This window comes from Meleagris gallopavo, chromosome Z (genome assembly GCF_905368555.1).
Source record: "Meleagris gallopavo chromosome Z, MGAL_WU_HG_1.1, whole genome shotgun sequence".
NCBI classification, from domain to species: Eukaryota; Metazoa; Chordata; class Aves; order Galliformes; family Phasianidae; genus Meleagris; species Meleagris gallopavo.
Genome location: NC_139435.1, coordinates 75896263 through 75914961, shown reverse-complemented (window position 1 = coordinate 75914961; position 18699 = coordinate 75896263). Strand labels below are relative to the sequence as shown.

Genomic DNA, 18699 nt, shown 5'->3' with positions numbered 1-18699 from the left:
TTTGTGGAGTAGTGGTGCTTCTTTAAAAACAGCAAAGTACACTTACTCATCAAGAAACATACTTTCTTTCAGGTGGGCTCTTCTGCAATGTTCCGACATGCTGCAGGAGGCTGGTCACACACAGTGTGAGGGTGGCTGCGTTGTAGCAGAGTTGTTCATTTCTTGCTGTTGGTTGCTACCATTAACAGCTACACACAGCTGTGGTGTGCGGCACTCAGCAGCGGTCAGGCGCTTCTGGAGCCATTATTTCTGTGGGTCACACTTACTCCAACTGCTGAGAGCTGAGATAGCACAGTCACTGTTGTGCTGTATTGAGAGTTACTTCAGTGATGGTCCCAGCTGTCCTTGGGAAGAGGGTAAGCAAACAAAGTACCAGCCTGCACATGGGAAAAAAAATAACCTTAAATTGTTGTGATTTAGCCAAGCTGCATGCCAACTAGCTTGCTTTAGCAGTGGAAGGAAAATGTCCCTTTCTCTGCTACTAGAAAAGTAGCATTTTCCATTTATTCAGGTTTGAACAGTGTTGTGGCACACTAAAGCATACTGCTTTTCAGATTATATGCACTGTAACTTTTGCACATATGTTTACAGATGCAGCCTGACATATATTTGGGAGGTGGTGTGGATCTGCCTGAGGGCAGGGAGGCCCTTCAGAGGGATCCAGATAAGCTGGGCTGAGGTGAATGGGATGAGGTTCAACAAGGCCAAGAGCCGGGTCCTGCACTTTGGCCACAACAACCCCAAGCAGCGTTACAGGCTGAGTGGCTGGATGACTGTGAAGAGGAAAGGGAGCTGGGGGTGCTGGTTGATGCTCGGCTGAACATGAGCCAGCAGTGTGCCCAGGTGGCCAAGAGGGCCAACGGCATCCTGGCCTGCATGAGAAATAATGTGGTCAGCAGGAGCAGGGAGGTCCTCATCCCCTTGTACTCAGCACCGGTGAGGCCGCACCTCGAGTACTGTGCTCAGTTTTGGGCCCCTCACTACAAAAAAGACATTGAGGCCCTGGAGCATGTCCAGAGAAGGGCAACAAAGCTGGTGAGGGGTCTGGAGCACAAGTCTTATGAGGAGCGGCTGAGGGAGCTGGCATTGTTCAGTGTGGAGAAGAGGAGGCTCAGGGGAGACCTCACTGCACTCTGCAACTGCCTGAAGGGAGGTTGGGGTGAAGAGGGGTTTGGCCCCTTCTCCCAGGCAACAAACAGGGCCCGAGGAAATGGCCGCAAGTTGTACCAGAGGAGGTTTAGGTTAGACATGAGGAAGAACTTTTTCTCTCAGATGGTGGTCAGCACTGGAATGGCTGCCCAGGGAGGTGGTGGAGTCGCCGTCCCTGGCAGTGCTCAAGAGGAGTCTGGGTGAGGAGCTGTGAGATCTGCTTTAGTGCTTGTGGTAGCAGTGGTGATGGGAGGATGGTTGGACTGGATGATCTTGCAGGTCCTTTCCAACCTTGTGATTCTATGATTCTATGATATTTCAAATATGCAATAATGGGAGCCAGACAGGCTGCCCAGTGGGTACAACACATGTACCTTGAAGGACTAAGGGCACTTCTGTGGGTGCTCTGTGCAGGGAAGTCCTGCCAAATGCTGTGGTACAGCTTTGCTAGACAACAGCAGACTGAGCTAGGTGAACTTCACTCTTCAGGAGACACAAGAAAAATCAGCCTTTTACATATGTTTCTTTACATCCACAGCTTAAACAATAGTACTTTGAGTGGCAAAGGGCATGAGGAAATGCAGGAAAGAAGTATGAGTGGAGGGGCTTCCTGATGGGACTCCAGGCAGCCCCAAAATTCACTGTCAGAGTCAGGAAGCAAGTGAGTATTTGGATATCCAGAGGACTGCATCCCTTGTTTAAGAGCATGACGCACACCTGAAGTGCCCTGTGGCAAAAAAATAAAGCGTTACCAGGTCATAAGTAGAAGACTAATGTATACACTTAACACAGGAGCTTACAGAATGCCACAATTTTCTGTCGATATGCACCCTTGCCCTTCACTGGACAGGGAGAGCATGAAGGATCTGGTTTGCAGGCAAAGTGCCTGACTTCCAGCAGTCTCTCTGTTTCTAACTTGCATGGGGTTGTGCTTTCACTCTGTTAGTGCAAGAGCCCCATCAAGGCAAACTGGTGTCTGAGAATGAGAAACATGGTTTGACCGTGATCAACCCTGTGTTTTGTCTTCCAAGTGGATTTAGTCACCTATTAGACACAGGAGGTTTGAAACACAGCTAAGCTCTTCCTCTCCTCTTTCAGGCTTCCCTGGGTTGTGAGTAGAATGCAGATTTTTTTCTTTAAATTTGTGATGCTGGTGTGTTAGCATCTCTGGTCATAGGCTGTCTACAACCTGCCCAAAGCCCCAGTTACACCTGCCTGCTAAAGTGGATTTCTGTTCATTATCAGTATGTGTCAGCTGTCTACGAAGTTTTATGCTGAGTGTTGGCACACAACTAAGGAGTGTCACTGCACAAACCTAAATTCTGGTGATTCTGTTTGTGTATAAGCAAATCCACTTGCTGCTAGGAACAGCTTTACCATTTTGGTAACTGCAGTCGCTGTTACATTGGAGACTGCTGCCCTCTTGCTTTCCAACTGAAGATAGCAAAACGCTCTGGTGAATTAGAAAAAGCTTTCAGGAGACCCTGCAGGGCCCAACAGGTGAAACACTGTAAGAGCAACAGAACATTATAGTTAAACAAAAATGCCTGTGCTGTAGCTATTTGCTCTGTGCATGCATAACTGGTTCTGTTTTTTCCTAAAGACATCCTCATTCCAAACCATAAAAGGGAAAAATGGGCAGTTGGGGTGTTAAGTGTGCAAGTTTGTGGAGCCATTCTCCTGGGTGACTCCGCAGCTTTGCTTAGTGGACACTCACACTTGATGTCCTCCCACCAGGACTTGTCACTGAATCTGAACACCCAGAACCAGTGCTGAGCATAGAGCTGCAGCCACCCATACGCAGCACAGAGAGCACTGGCTGGCAGCTTCTGAGCTCACAGAGGAGAACCCAAATGTTGGTATAGTGCTTAAGTGGAGAGAGAGTGAAGCTTTTTCACACCACAGTGTCCCAAAGGACCCATTGCTGCTGAAATGTGTGTCACTGGCAGGACTTTGAAAGTCTCACAAGGCAGCTCCCAGAGCAGTGTGCAGCACCACAGGCTGAGGTGCTGCCCCAGGGATGTCTTGCCTGTCCCCAGCAGCTGTACCAGGTTCCTAGGAGCAAGGAGGAATGCAGGGAGCTCCACCAGCACCAATATGAGTAGGAGCTATGGTGCAGATTGGCCAAATTCAATTCCCCTGCTTCTGCTTGGACTACAGCCTCAACTCCTCATGCACTGCCTCTATACTTGCACCTCCTCACCCAGACCTTCTCAGCTCCCCCTGAGTCCTTCACTCTCCTGCCATGTTCTTTTCTCCTCCCCAGTTCATGCTGATGGCCCTGCACCTCACAGGGCATTGCAGCAGTGTGGCTGAGGCTGAGTGCAGCCACTGTGAGTGGCAACACACACACACACCCTGCACTGTCAGCCCGGAGAAGAGGAAAACACCCCGCAAAGAGAAATGATGGCCCAGCAGCTCCATAAGCCACCTGGATTAGAGATGCTCACACACAAAGGCTGAAAAGCAGCACAGAGTGCTAACCCAGCAAAACGGCACCTCCAGCCTCATCCCAGCTTGGCCCAACACATCCGGGCAGCTGCTGGCTTCATGTGCACCACAAAAAGCACAGAAATGCTAACGCTGCAAGGGCTGAGGTAGGCAGAGGGCAAAGAGGAGCCTGCTGCAGAGAAACAAGGATCACCCATTCCAGAAGGTCACTACATGCAATGCTGCCAGCTGCAACCAGAGATCTCCTCAGAGTACCCTTCCACTACCTGCAGCAACAATTCCACGGGTGCAGCACTCACAGCAGCCAAACCAGCACCAGGTATGGAGGGATGCTCAGCTCCCTGCTCCTGCTGGCTGCACTACTTGTGGTAAAAGCCATGATGCCATTGGCCTTCTCGGCTGCCTGGGCACACTGCTGGCTCATATTCAGCCTGCTCTTCACTAAAAACTCCAGATCTTTTTCATCTCTGCAGCTCGCCAGCCACTCTGCTCCAAGTCTGTAGTGCTGCACAAGGTTGTTGCAGCCAAAGTGCAGGACCCAGTGCTTAGTATTGTTGAACCTCATCCCATTGGCCTTAGCCTAGCAATCAGCCTGTCCAGATCCCTCATGAATTCCTATATATGCCAGAATTCCCTCCTGCTATTGCTGGGATGTGATCTGTTTCACAAATTGAGAGCTCAACTAGCACTTTCTGTTAAGTCTATTTGGTTGCACATACCTGAGGACACAGTCTGGGAAGTTCAACTGTATTTGCAGACTGAAAAGGAACAGTAAGGGACCAGAATTCCAGAGGAAATTTTAGATGCTGTAATACTGCTAGTGTGGACTTCCAGAAAAATCTAGGAGAGCCAAGAATGCTACCACAGTAAAAGTCAAGCTAAAACCAGTAAGAAAAAAACAATATCCTTTGAAATTAGAAGCCGGAATGGGCTTAGAACCATTGCTGAATACTTTTATGCAGTAAGCACTGCTATGAAAATGTCAGAGTATCATACTCACATTTTGCTGTCAAAGAATCCTTGCACTCAGGACTTTGTACAAGACTTGAAAGAAATTAATAAAATCCCATATACCTTGTTGTCAGCAATACCTGAAGACGGCAAGTATTTTATAAAAGACACCTTCTTTTGCATTCCTTTGGATGGAGAAAGTCATAAGGTAGTCGCTCTCACATGGGTGAGTTCTGCCCCCCGAAGGGAAGTGCAGCCATGCTGGGCCGTGTTCTTTGGTAACTTACTTGCCAAAAACCTGGGAGACTGGCAAAGTAAGAATCCTTTCATCACTCTTGTGACGTTCTAAGGACATCCTACTTGGCAAAAACTGAATTTGTTAGGACCAGCTGGGTACTAGTATCTCAGAGAAAGAAAAAAAAGAAAGCTACAAGCAGTACAAAGCACTGTATTTTGGCAGGGATTTGACATGTGTCAAAGAGAATTAGGAGAAGAAAGGAAACAAGCTATTTGCTGAACAGCTTCTCGCCTGTCTAAGCAAAGCCACAAATGTTTTCAGGGGTGGCTGGATGGCGCAGATGCTGGGCACCAAATTGTAGTCTGCTTGCCATGCTGTTAGATGCTGCTGTCAAGAGGCCTGGGAGAACACTGGGATGGACACCAGAACGTCGGAAAGGATTTGATTCCATTAAAACTGAATTAATGAGAGCTGCTCTGAACCTACCAGGTAACTCTACAAAATAGGGCTGAAGCACAAGCACAGCTGCTCTGAAACCAGAAATACGGCTCTAACTAGAGCCTCAGAGCTATCCATAGGTAAAAGGGTAAATATCCACAGATTTTGAACGTGCTGTTGGAGCGCTCCACACACAGAGCTATGCAGAAAGGACGTGGACTACGGTCTTGCCAAGGTACTCCTTTTAAACAGGGGACAGAAGTTCTCAAACTGTTGTAAACTGTTCTGGAGCCAAAGAAGAGCTGCGCTTCCGAGTAGCAAAGTCCACCGGACAGGCAAGGGAGTAAAAGCTTAAGCGAAGCCCCGAGCCCACCAGCGCCCCGCCTCCGTCACAACCCCAAGATGGCCGCCCCGCCCCGCCCGCCGCGTGCCGCCCACCCCACGGCTGGGCGGGAGGAGCGCCGCGCATGCGCCTCAGGCGAAGTTTGCGCCTCGTCCCGGCGGAGGGGCAGGGAGGCGCGGAGCGCGGCGGAGGTGAAAAGCCGGTGGAGCCCCACGGGGCTCCGGCCCTCCCGGGCTGGACGGAGAAGCTGTGGCCGGCAGCGGGGAGCTTAGCGGCGAAAACAATTCTGCGAGTATCTACGGGTGCGTGCCTTCGGGTAGCGTTCGGCCCCGGTGCGTCGGTTGTGGGTGGGCGCGGCGCTTCCCCGTGCGCCGTCGGAAGTTTGTGCGACGGCCGGGAGCCGCGCGTCCCGGCTGCGCTGACGCCCGCCCGGCGCGGCTCACCGCCGTGGCTGCTCCTCGCCGTGCGTGCGCTGCTGTCTGCGGTTCGGCTCCGCCGTGTGACTGCAGCCGTCCTGCCCCCGCGCCGCTCCTTGTTGGACTTTCCTCTTTCAGTCAGCCCGCCATCCCGAGTCTCTGGGTGTTCTCCCTTCTAACCTTTGCCCAAGGTGTAACTTTTCCTTTAGCGCGGTAGGTTCCGTGCAAGAAGGAAGGCTCGCCGGAGGTGGAATCGGGATTGTTTAAATGGATCGGAATTGTTTAAAATTGTTTTAATTGTAAAGCAGGAGCCCCCCGTGCTGTGGCTGCCTCCGGGAGGTGTGCTGCAGTCCTCCCAGGCTGCGCGTGGCCGTGCCCTGGGGCGCCGGGAGGGTTCCGTGTCACTGCTGCGTGTGATTGCAGCCCAAGGCTGGGGGAGATCTGCCGTCAGAGCCGAAACCGACAAGCTGGAACTTCTCTGTCCCTTTCTGCTGACCTATTGTTTGTGTACAGTACGTTTCGCTTCACTGTGTAAGTGTTTGTACCTTTTTAAGTACACAAACGCGCAGTGCTGTGTGCCTGTGTGGACGTACAGGTGTGTAAATACAAGCGCAGTGGCCAGCTGAGGTCAGTAAGATGCTGGATGTGCATTAAGTAAAGAGGCTCAAGGAGCCAAGGAAGTGTCGGACTACGTGCTCCTCCTTTCTTGCTGAGCAGCTGGGCTGGGCCATCACGTGCTTGGGGTGCACCACGGCAGGCTGCTGTTAGTGCATCTGTGCAGACTGAAAAATACTAAAGATGGACATTTCTTTTCGGCTTGGTGTGGTGCCCAGGGTGATTTCTCCCCCAAAAAAGGAGAACAGGCCTCCCCCAAAATGCATCTTCACTCTTTTGTCATAGGATAGAATCAAAATTGCCAATTTTGGAAGAGATTCAATATCATTCAGTCCAACCATCTGCTTACTACCAATATTTTCCCACTAAACCATGTTCCTAGTACTGTCTCTGTTCATTTCTTGAATGCTTCTGGAGATGGTGACTCCCCCACTTCTCTGTGCAGCCTGTTTCAGTGCCTCACCACTCCTTCTGAGGTGATGTTTTTCCTCATATCCAACCTGAACCTCCCCTGGTGCAACTTAAGGCCATCTCCTGTTGCTAGTTCCATGGGAGGAGAGGCCAACCCCCACCTCACCACAAACTCCTTTCAGGCAGTTGTAGAGAGATAAGGTCTCCCTTGAGCCTCCTCTTCTCCAGACTGAACAATCCCAGTTCTCTCAACCGGTCCCTATGGGACTTGTGCTCTGTCCCCTCACCAGCTTTGTTGCCCTTCTCTGTACACAGTCCAGGGCCTCTGTCTTTCCTGTAGTGAGAGCCAAAATTGCTTAGATACATGCAGTACTGTCCTTAAGGTATGGAATGGGATTTGATTTGCTGGGTTGCTTCCTCTTGGATACAACTTTATGAAGCAGCTGAGGACTTGTTGCCTGGAGCAGGGGAAGTGAAGTTAGTTCTCCTCTTCGCTGTCCGTGCACACCAGACTTGAAGACGTGTGCTACCTTCAGGTTTGTACCTAGCACCTTTCTTCCTCTGCGCTGCTGGGCTGGGTGGGCGAGCAGCAATGCCTGGGACTTGTGACAGCAAGCCTTGGTGTGGCGAGACACCTGCCCTTGCCACAGCTGCCATGTTATGGGAAGTAGCTGCCATTTTGCTCGGTTTGGCCATGCTGCAGTGTGACCACCGTGGTGCTCATACTGGCCTGAGGTCAGGACTGGGCCCAAGAGGTGTTAAATCCTTGCTCATCGAGGGGGGAGGCTGAGTAACAAAAGCTGCTGGTGTTAGTCTGTGAATGTAAAATTACTTTTTTTTTTCTTTTGTGGTATAGGCCTTATAGGTGAAGATGCAGGAGCCTGACCTGGTTGCGAAAGCACTGCGATCTGTTCTTCATTCCAGTAAACATGGCATACCACTATCAGAGCTTCAGGGTGAATACAGATCATTAACTGGTGAATGGATTCCCTTCAGAAACCTAGGGCATGCTACACTGGAAGCCTACGTGGCAAGCATCCCTGGAGTGGTCAGGATCGAGAGAAATAAAACAGGAGAGGTAAGAATCTGTGATAATCAAGAAAATTATATCTGGAAATGGCTTTTATGTTTATAAAGCGTGGAAGTTCATAATTGTACCTCTGCCCTTGTCATGGGTTATTTGAGAAAAATACTGTAATGTGTGTGGTGCACTAATGCTATCGGAGGTGGAAGCTGTGACACAGAGCAGATGTCTCTTACTTTCCTGTTCCTGTTTGCAGCTCAGAAATTAGTGTTTACAAAACATGGAGGATTATGGAGATTTCCTCCTTACAGAGGAGTTCTGACTGGAAAGGCACTTCGACAGGAGAGCTGTGATTCCCATCTCAAACTTTCTTCCTTTGGGCTATATTAGTGGATTGTCCTGAGACCTCACAGAATGTTAAGTCTTGTGCATGTGTCTTGAATGTATTTTCAGGCTGGGATTCTGGAGCCTGCTTTTCTCCTACAGCAAAATTGTTGTAGGTCTGTTGTGTACAAACCTGACATCAGTTTCTGAAGGCTTAGCACTCTTTTTGTTGTTGCAGTGCCAAGGTGAGGTAATGCACCTCAGCTTAACAAGTTTACAGGGGGACGAGCACTCAGTGCAGATGTCATGGTTTCACTTGTCATTGTTTTTTGTTGTGGAGGAGGTGGATCCCAGCTCAGCAGAATAGTTCACTGTAATGGAAGAGCCTTCCCTTATTCCTTGGCCTTGCTGCTATAGCCTGTGTCTCCTGTTGGGTTGCTGGATTGGAAGCAGTTTGCTGAAACCACAGATCTTACCTGGCAGTGTGGAGCTCCTGGTTGCTAGTTTGCTCCTCTCCCCAGGTAAACAGATGTTTTGCAGAAACTGTGGCTGTCATATTAGATCTGAAGAGGTGGTGATTATTGCTTTCCTGACTTACCTGGGTTGAGGTGACATCTGGTAGCTCAGAAGTAGGTCTTGATGGTTACATGTGAAGTGTGGTGGGAAGTGCCATGGAATTCTTTCTATTTTGTACTGATTCCTGGAAATATGGCGTGTTGTTTTTTTTTTTAAAGCAAAGGGTTCTTTTGCTGCCTTTTTGCAACTGTCAGAGTTCACTCTTTTACAGCAAGTAACTAAGTGTGAGATTCTCTTTTGTTTGCTCCAAGGCTGTACTGACTACAGCTACATCAGTAAACATGAATTCATGTGCCTCTGGGATTGTGATGCTGCAACTTAATGCCTCCTTGTGGTGACTTCGGCAGATAGCCATCTGTTTCTAACTTGGGCCTTGCAGGGTATAATCTGTTATCCTCCCTTTCCCTTGAGAGTCTTGCTTATCCTCTAATGCAATATGTGCTGAAAGCCTTGTGGACGCTTGAGTAGTGCTGGAGGCGTACACTTCCTGACGCAGCTCTAAGGAAAGATTGAAATGCAGCTATAGGAGGTAGAAAGAGGGAGAGCTACTAAACAGGGCTGGAGGTAGTTCAGGAGGAATCGCTTTCCTTTTGTTCATGCTGACTATGCTTTGCGTGATTGAAGCAGCTAAAGGGAAGCAAAGACCTGTGGCAGAGGAGACTCATGAAGACAGAGCTCATGTTGCTGTTGTGTGACCCTCTTGTGACAGCTATCCAGAATGTGACACTGAGCAGAGGGTGATGTGTGCAGTTGTGCCCTATCTGATTTTGAGCATTTCTTACAAAGAGTGAGTGGAGGCAGAAGTAGAGGCATTCTTTGCCCTTGGGTCATGCTGAGTACATTATATGCCTTTTAAAATAAAGAATGGCAGAGAGAGGATGAGGACAACCAGCAGTCACATGAGGGAATGAAGGATGAGGCTGCAAGAGAAGTGTGAGGTGACTCAAATGGTAGGCACACTAATCTGTGGACCAGGGCTGAACGTGTTCATTGTGAGTAAATCCACGTGAAGTAGAAAATTCGTGCTGTACAGAATTTGAGACAAGAGCTCTTGTACCCTCTTTCAGAAATAAGCACAGCTGAGCACCTTTCTTAAGGGCCTCTACACTCCTGCAGACAGGGTGAGGCACAATGTGAGTTCTGTGCACAATAGCAAGCCTGTGATCTCATCGGGTCACAGAGACCTGCTGTGGTAGCTTATGCAACTGGCTGCTGCTGCGGGTGGGCACAGGCTGTTAAGAAGGACAGGCTGGGATGGAAGGAAGGGGTGCTAGCATAAGCCTCTCCTGTTTGAAAGCAGTGGGGGCGAACAGAGCTTGCTGTGGGACAGATAATGAGCTAGCAAGAGCTCCTTCACTGGGAGCTGTGCACAGACTGGCGTATGGGTTCTGTTGTAACCTTAGTGATCAGGAAGATGTAGTAGATGAAGCAGATGATGCCTTCCTCAGACATCTGCAAGACATCTGCCACTTTTGTAGGCACTGATTCTTATGGAGGACTAGAACTACTGGGTAAGAACACCTTCCTGACACAAACATTGAGCTTATGAGGGGCAGTGCTCAGCTGGACCCAGTTCTTACAAGCAAGGATGAAGTGCTTAGGGATGTAAAGCCTGTGGACAGCCTTGCCGACGGTGACCACAGGATGGTGCTATTCAGGATTGTGAAAGGAGGGGAATGAGGTAAAAGGCAGCATCGTGATGAAGAACCTGAAAAGAGCAGACTTTTCCTTGTACAAGAGTCTGTCTGGAAGAGTCCCATAGGATACAATACTGTAGAGAAGAGCGTTTCAGGAGAAGCAGCTCATTTTCATGTACCACCTCCTTTGACTTAAGAGTTTTCCATTCCAGTAGGGAGGAAAAATAAGCAAAGGTTGTAGGAGACTCACATGAATGAACAGGATGCTGCTCACTAAACTTAAAAAGGAAGTATACATGAAGTAAGAACATGGAGAAGTGAATACCCAAGCATGTGGGCATGGGGATAGGCATGACTGCATTTCCTAATAACTACTTCAACAAGGTAAAAGCTGAGGAAGAATGCCATCACTTTCAAAACAACTCCCAAAGCACTGCCACGTCAGACAGCATCCCTCTGAAGGAAGACTGAAACAGCTGGTCCAGGTGAGATGAGAAAGCAGAGGAACAGCACGAAAAGGAGAAGAAAGCTGAAGCAACTGAGAACCACAGCACTTGGCTGTGCTGCGTGTCACGGCAGCCTTATGGAGGCCCTGCTGAGAGCACGGAGTGCAGGCTGTCGGCAGATACCTCTGAAAGGGTGAAGCATTGAGGATTTCAGACTGATCTTTCCACAGAGCTGAGGTAGGACCCGCTCTGCCAAAGTCCACCGCAGGACCACATTTCTGTCTTATTTCAGCGAGTCTTTTGGAAGCAGCAGTAAAGTGTGGTCAAGCTGTAAGAGAGCAGGCAGCTCCCGAGCAGCTCCAAAACCGAGCGAGCCTGACACCCTGACAGCAGAATTGGTGACAGAAGTCACTCTGTGTGCAGCAGTGCTACAGAGCGTGATCCCGTAATGAAGCTGCACGGCGCTCATCGCAAGGCAGCGCAGTCGGTAGGAGCTGATGACGTGCAGATCTGAAATGCTCGAAGCTTAACAGAAAGCCACACAGCTGGTTCATCGTGCAGCCTGTTAATGCACGCTGTGATGGAGCTGTACCTTACACGGAGTCCGGCTTCGTCTTTCACCTTCAGCTCAGGAATGTTTCACAGTACTGAGAACCTCACGTTCTGAATCAGTACTGGCATGCAGGTGTGAAGAACTACGCTATTAAACTGTCCCTTGTTTAATGGTTAAAAAGGAGAGCTGGAACCGGAGGAGCAAGTTAAAAAACAAAATAACAACAGCTCATTCCTAGGTGGTGGCTGGAAGAAGCAAGCAAGAATCCTGGGCAGAAATCCACTGTTGTGTGTCTCTGTGCTCCGGGGAGGGCCTCTTAGTAAAGACTGCAGCAAATAACTGCTTTGCCAGAATGCTTCACTGATGCCCTGCTTGCCACCTGAAGCTCAGATACACCATATTTAATTCAGCCATTGGACCAACAAGAGTCCACCCTGGCAAACAGCATGAAACAAATGCTGCAGGAGACATGCATGAGTGAACAGGAAGGTCTGGATCTTAATTCTGATGCTAACAGAATCTTAGAAGAGTCAGGAACAGAACTGTGTGAGCTGGAAGGAGTATAGAGATACTGTCCATGCAGGGGTGTGGTTAGAAAAGCTGCAGCCCATGTTGAGTTGAATCTGGTAAGGGACGTGAGGGACCAGAGGAAATGTTTCTACAGGTGTGTCAGGAAAATGATGACTAGAGAAAATTTGAGCCTGCAGAGGATTTGGAATTGGCACCTAATCTTAATGGACATGGAAGAGACCTTCTCTGCTTTGTTATTCACTGGTAAGACTGGCCATCAGCCGCCCCAAGGCTCCTGAGATTGAGAAGGTCTGTAGCAAGGAAGCCTTAGACTCAGCAAAGAGGAGCTAGATTAAGGAACACCTTAAAGGCTGGCCGTGTGCTCGGGTGTGGGCCTGATGCAGTGCACTGCCAAGTGCTGAGAGCTGGCTGTCGTTGCAAAGCCATTCTGGATTCCTCACTTCTCAACTGCATCTTATTTGCGTTACTGCTTTTTGGCAGTAGGTACATTTGTGAGCAACTGTTGTCAAGGACAAAGTACAGGAGGAGTAAAATTTTGACAAAGATCTTAGAGACCTCACTGAGAATTGCAGCCACTGCCACCAAACCAACCTGGTGCATTAGTGTCACAAAAACAAGCTCAAGTATCCCACTACTTCTGTTTTTTATTGCTCCTTTTTGATTGTTTTAATAAAATATTAAAGTATTGTTACTTATATACATGAACAACATAATATATTGTGAGGGATGGTCCAAAAGTAATGCCTGCTATTTTCTTATATCCAGCCACAGTGTCAGAGGCAAGTGTTGTTGGGACAGCAGTAGAGGTTGAACTTTTCTGTCAGTATTGCATTCCATGTTGTTGCTGTTCTGTTCCATGTGCAGCAGATGGCAGCAGAGGATCAGTCTGACTCAGTGGTGTCTGGGGTGCAGAGCATATAGAGCAAAGGTGTGTCACTGAACTCCTCCATGCGGAAAAAATGGCACCCACTGACGTTCATCGAAGCTTGCTGAATGTTTATGGACACCAAACAGTGGATGTCAGCACAGCGAGGTGCTGCATTTTAGCAGTGGTGACATTGGGTCGCCTCCACTGGTGCAGATTTTTACAAGCGCAGCACACAAACTCTTGTTCATTGTTGGCAAAAGTGCGTAGGTGATGGTGTTGCTTAAGTTGAAAAACAGTGTTTTGTGGCTGAGATTTTGCACTCTCAAACAGTGTTATTGTGCTCTTTGTGGGGGTTGTAGTTTTCATAGAAATAAATAGGAAGCATTACTTTTGGAGCAACCTTTGTGTATGACAACAGACCAAGACAATTCCTGTTCACCCAGTGCAGCCCAGGCAAGCCAAAAGGTTGGAAGCTCATGGAGTAAGCTAATCCTGGAAACCTCTTCCAGACAGGTGAAAGACAAGGGAAGTGGTGGCAGTCACTATAGATCTAAGAAGGAAAATCTTATCTGGCTAACTCATAGCCTTCCATGATGAGATAACTGGTCGAGTGAATAAAGGGACAGTAGTGGATGTTGCCTTTCTCTGTTTTAATAAGGCTTTTGATACTGCCTTCCATAATAGATGCAGGAAACTCAAAGTGGGGGCAAGTCAGCAGAAATGTGCCCTGTAGGTTGCTACTGTGGCAGTGCTGTTTAGCACAAATGACCACAGCGATGGGATAGAGTCCACCTTTAGGAAGTCTGCAAATTGCTGGAGTTGACTGATGACTGTTTGCAGAGTGGGTGGCTGTGTTCCTCTCCAGATGGACCTCAGCTAGCTGTATAAATGACATAATGTGACAAGCTCTGCAAGCAGGGGAAGTGTTATGCACCACTAGAGTCTTGTGACCAGCCAGGAGGCAGCTTGTCAGATAAGATCCAAGTTCAGCGTGAGCAGCAGTGTGCTACTGCAGCCCAGGAGTTTGATGTACTGGGTTGCATTAGGAAGTCTGTTGTCAGTTGGTTAATGGAGGTCTGTTCCTCTGTACTCAGCCCAGGTGAGACCGCATGCAGAGTCCTGTGTCTACCAAACCAACAGAGATGTGGACATTCCACATCAGATTCGGTGAGTAGATTTGAAGGTGGTAAAGGGACTGTGTTGGCAGGCTAGGATAGCTGGATTTGTTCGCTCTGGAAAAGAGAAAGCATGGGAGAGTCTAATCCATGTGTATTAATAGCTGCTCTGGGGAGAGTGGAAAAACATCTGAGCCCATCTGTATCTCCAGTACTCATTGGTACTCAGTGAACAGGCAAGATGTGCAAAGTGAAATATGGATGATTTAATTTGAACATAAGAAATGTCTTTTTTTTTTTTTTTTTTTTGCCATAATGGTGGTCAAACCTTGGAACAAGTTATCCAGAGCGGTTGAAAAGTCTCCATCCTTGGAGATATTCACTCACAACTGGACAGTCTCTTGGGCAAGTAGGTACGGTTAATGCCATTCTGAGCAGGGATAGTGAATGAGGTGGTCTATAGAGATCTTTGCCAACTTCAGCCTCACTGTGCTTCCTTGCATTTCATTACTGCACTGGTTAGGCTGTGTATTGAGATGCTGCCAGGCCGAGCTCTGACACCCTCAGTGCGTTTCTTGTATGGATGATGACTGCACAACAGTTGTGCAGTGTGACTTCTAAGCAGCAGGCTATCTGGGGATCTAGTAGGGTAACAGCGCTGTGTGAGAGGGTCCCTTTTTCAGCCTCTTTCACCATGCTTTTTTGGATTGCTCCAAAGTTGGCATCCTCAGCGTGTTGGAAGAATACTCATCAGTCATGAGTTTGTTTTTGGCACTTGGATGACTCCAAGGTTTGGGCTGGCATTTTGTCCGTGAGGCCAAGCTCATGTGAGATGTGTGGCTTGGCGGCTTGCTGAAGCGGTGTTTGTTTGCTTTTAAAGAACTACTTCTGTCTGTGTTACAAAGATGGATCAAGGAGAGGCCAAGGCAAGAGGTCATAGTGGAGGCAAATAATGTTGTCTATATGCTTGCCCAAGGGCAAGCCACTGTTGAGTGCCAACACAGTGCTTGCAGGCAGTCTGTGCCAGTGGGAAGGCTGTGCTATTCCCGTGCTATTCCTAGGCAGGAAAATGGCAGCCTAGCAGTGTGGGGCCACAGTAGTGCCTGAGCACATGTGGGCAGGAGTCAGTCAGGCGTAAGAGCAAGTGGGAAGGTTCTGGCCAAGGAGGAGAGGCAGAACTTGGGGTGAGGAGAGGCTGAGGGGCTGGAAGTCCCTTGAGCGATGGTTTGCAGGGCTGGCCCTGCCTATCTGTTTGCTCTGGATATTGAGTGGCTGCTGGAAGCTCCTGCAGAGTCAGCATGTGCTGCCTGGAAGATGTGAGGAGATCCTTGGGAAGTGCAGGGTATTGTTGTAAAGTGGGATCTTGGACTTGTAGGATGCAAGAGAGACGCTGGGCTACTGCCAGGTGGGCTCCAAGCTAAAGCAAAAGGGGATGAAGAGCCTTGGGTGGATTTGGCTGTTTGCTCTACTGTTTTCTGAGGTGCATTATGGAAGGAGGAGATCTTCAAAGGCCTTTGTCTGTTTCTGAAACTTCTGTTGAATTGCTTGTTGGCCTCTGTGAGCTGCTGATTACAGGAAGTGGAAATTGCTGTCAGTCTTTTTATGACTGTGGGTAAGCTTGGATCTCAGTGACTGTTTCTACTCCTGTCTCTTTTCTGCCCCAAACAGGTGACTTGCCATGCTGTTGCTTGCCCTGAGACCATGCAAATTGCTCAACTTGTAGCCCGACAGAGCAGTTTGAAGAAGAAAACAGGAAAGCAAGTGAACTGCCGGATGAGGCTGAAGAATACATCCCCAGTCACACCAGTAGGTAAGCTCCAGGCAGCTGCAAAAGGCCTGCTTTTACTAAAGACTTGTGTGTATTTAAAAGCAAAAGTCTTTGCCTTAAGGTGTTCCACTGAAGGCAGTGAGATGTGTGTTTTCACTGGAAGGTTCCGAGTAATGGGATGTGATGCTGACAACAGAGTATCAGTGCTTGCAAGGCACTGTCTGTGAGAGAGGCTTTCTTTTGCACACTCTTGAAGCAAAAATGCTCTAGAAAGACTTTGCCTTTGTTTCCATTTGGCTGTGCTTTTGTGGGAGAAATGTCTAAGATACGCGTGAGTAGAGTGGTAGTGAGCCTGCTTGATTGTAAGGGATAAGCTAGCCCTTGGTGGGGTGGCAGAGGTGAGCTGCACCCTCGAGGTGAGAAGCAGCCCGGGCAACATCAGCTGCAAATGTCTCTGCAGTTCCTGTTGTGAGTGCCCTGGTACCCCAAAGTAGCTGCTGCCCAGGTTTGCCTGCTGATGAGCTGAAGAAATCCAGCTCTAGTGTTCAGCTTTGGACAGCTGATCCAAAGTTGTTGAGTTCAGGAACTCTGGTTCTGCTTGCCCTGCAGTGCAACCTGTTTGTATGTCTTAGCTGTTGCCTGTAAGGAGAGCTTGCATGGGGCAGAGGAGAGCATTACTGATGGCCACGTCTGGAAACTCTTTAGGAAAGCCGGAAGGAACTTTGCGGCAACCCAGGTCACTGAGCACACTGGAAGAAGGCAGCAAGAAGCCCATCCCTCGTGTGCCAAGAGGCAGAGGTGCACTATGCATCACAACAAATCCTACCATGGAGAGTGCCTGGTCTGCCCCAGCTGCAGCCACTGGGAGTGGGTTGCCCAGAGAGATCCCCATGCAAAGACATGTCACGCTTGTCAACAGGTCAGTGCATGCAGTGGGAGATGGGGGGAAACGAGATGGTGCTTGGATGCTTCTTTGTCCAAGGATTTTCTGGGCTGTGGGAATGTGGGAATCAGAGAGGGTTTGTGTGCAGGGGATGCTAATGCTGAGTGCTGATGATTGTTTCTCTGCCCTCTGCCTACCTCAGCCCTTGCAGCGTTAGCATTTCTGTGCTTTTTGTGGTGCACATGAAGCCAGCAGCTGCCCGGATGTGTTGGGCCAAGCTGGGATGAGGTTGGAGGTGCCGTTTTGCTGGGTTAGCACTCTGTGCTGCTTTTCAGCCTTTGTGTGTGAGCATCTCTAATCCAGGTGGCTTATGGAGCTGCTGGGCCATCATTTCTCTTTGTGGGGTGTTTACCTCTACTCCGGGCTGACAGTGCAGGGTGTGTGTGTGTGTTGCCACTCACAGTGGCTGCACTCAGCCTCAGCCACACTGCTGCAATGCCCTGTGGTGCACGGGGCTGTCAGCATCAGCCAAGCACTGGCCAAGTGCAGCTGCGATGGACGGCTTGAATGCCCAAGTTTGTGAATAGTGTAGCACAGAGCAGTGCCCTCACATCATCCTTATTCCTTGGGAGAGGGATGCAGGCCTGTTGTTGTGAGGCAAGTGACATGACAGGAGCACCCCACCTGTCTCTCCTCAGAGCAGTGCTGTGGTGTTTTGCTGGGAGATTTTTGTGACCGTGGTTTCAGGGATTTGCTGCTGCTTGGTCACAGGTGAAAGGGAACTGACTGTTTCTCCTTCCCACTGTGTCATGTGGGAGAGATGCTAAAGGTAGCTGTGATTCCTGCTTCCTGCTACTATCCCAGGCCACCTTGCAAGTGCTGTGGTGGTGTATATGTATCAGCAATCAGTTATCAGTCTAAGTCCATGCCACTGGGCTGCTGTGGACCTGCAAGTCCACAGAATGAGAAGGACTTCGCTTGTAAATCATACTATAGGAGACACTGAAGTTGGAAAACAGTGACACAAATGAAAGCAGATGGAGGTGCTTGGTGTCCCCCTTGCCTCAATCAGCAGTCAGTGTTTGCTGGTGGCTGCCAACCAGCCCCACTCCTGGGATTGGTCTTTGGCCCTTGGACAGTGCGGAGTAGGACGGCGTGGGCCTTACCAAGGTAAGGGGCTTAGGCATGGAAAAGCATGCATTCCCTCCTCTCTGAAGAAATGTGCCTCCGAAGAAGCCTGCCTTTCAGCTATGCATGGGTGCTTGGCAGGGCAGCATGTCTAATCACATGTTTGTGTTGGGCTGCTGTCTTCTCTTATTGGTAGCGTGGCTGGGAGGCCTCTTGCTGGGAGCACTTTTCAACAACTAGAGTGCATGAGGTCTTGCAAACAGTTGAATTTTATGTATCTGCATGCTGGAAAGTAGCATGTTGGCCTTGTGACTGTCTAGCTCTGTGCCAGGCAGGCTTGGTTCTGACTGTCCTGCACTTCTTTGCACAAAGAACTGAATCCTTAGCTGCAGTACCCGATAGTTATCCCTGCGCTTGGGTCATCCATGTAGTGTAGCAGTGGTGTGATACTGGGCCTGGAACACAACGGATTTCTGTTGTGAGGCAGCAGTCTCACTTACCCACAGTCTCTATGGCTCGCGTGACTAGCTCATGGGACTGTTTTCTCAGGTATCTGTCCAATTTGGGGTTGTCATTGCTGGTATATAAACGTATGGAGAGGTGGTTGAAGGAGGGGGAGGGATTCTGGCTTTCTTTTGCGGCCTACGTGGCCAGACACAGACACCTTGGAAGGAGACACTGCTGCCAGTCTGTGTGAGGGTATGGGCTGTGGCACACAAGAGGATGTCCCCTATTTTTTGTTCTTATGTTGCAGACGAAATTGAAGACACTCTTCAATTGAAGACACTCTTCAGATAAGAAGAGTTGTGTATGAATGTCTGTCTGGGTTTGATG

The 18699-nt window shown here is 49.2% G+C and overlaps 1 protein-coding gene across 6 annotated transcripts in view; it reads left to right on the top strand.

The window, feature by feature from the left end:
- Positions 1-5671: 5671 nt before the first annotated feature.
- Positions 5672-18699, top strand: part of TDRD7 (tudor domain containing 7) — a 38416-nt gene continuing 25388 nt past the window's right edge. The window contains exons 1-4 of one of the 6 annotated variants that reach the window (XM_085214158.1): positions 5672-5872; positions 7869-8090; positions 15755-15896; positions 16560-16773. In XM_085214158.1, coding sequence (XP_085070284.1) covers positions 7884-8090; positions 15755-15896; positions 16560-16773 — 563 coding nt within the window. In that variant the 5' untranslated portion in view covers positions 5672-5872; positions 7869-7883. The other 5 variants (XM_010726189.4, XM_085214159.1, XM_019610707.3 and 2 more) reach the window with 5 other exon arrangements.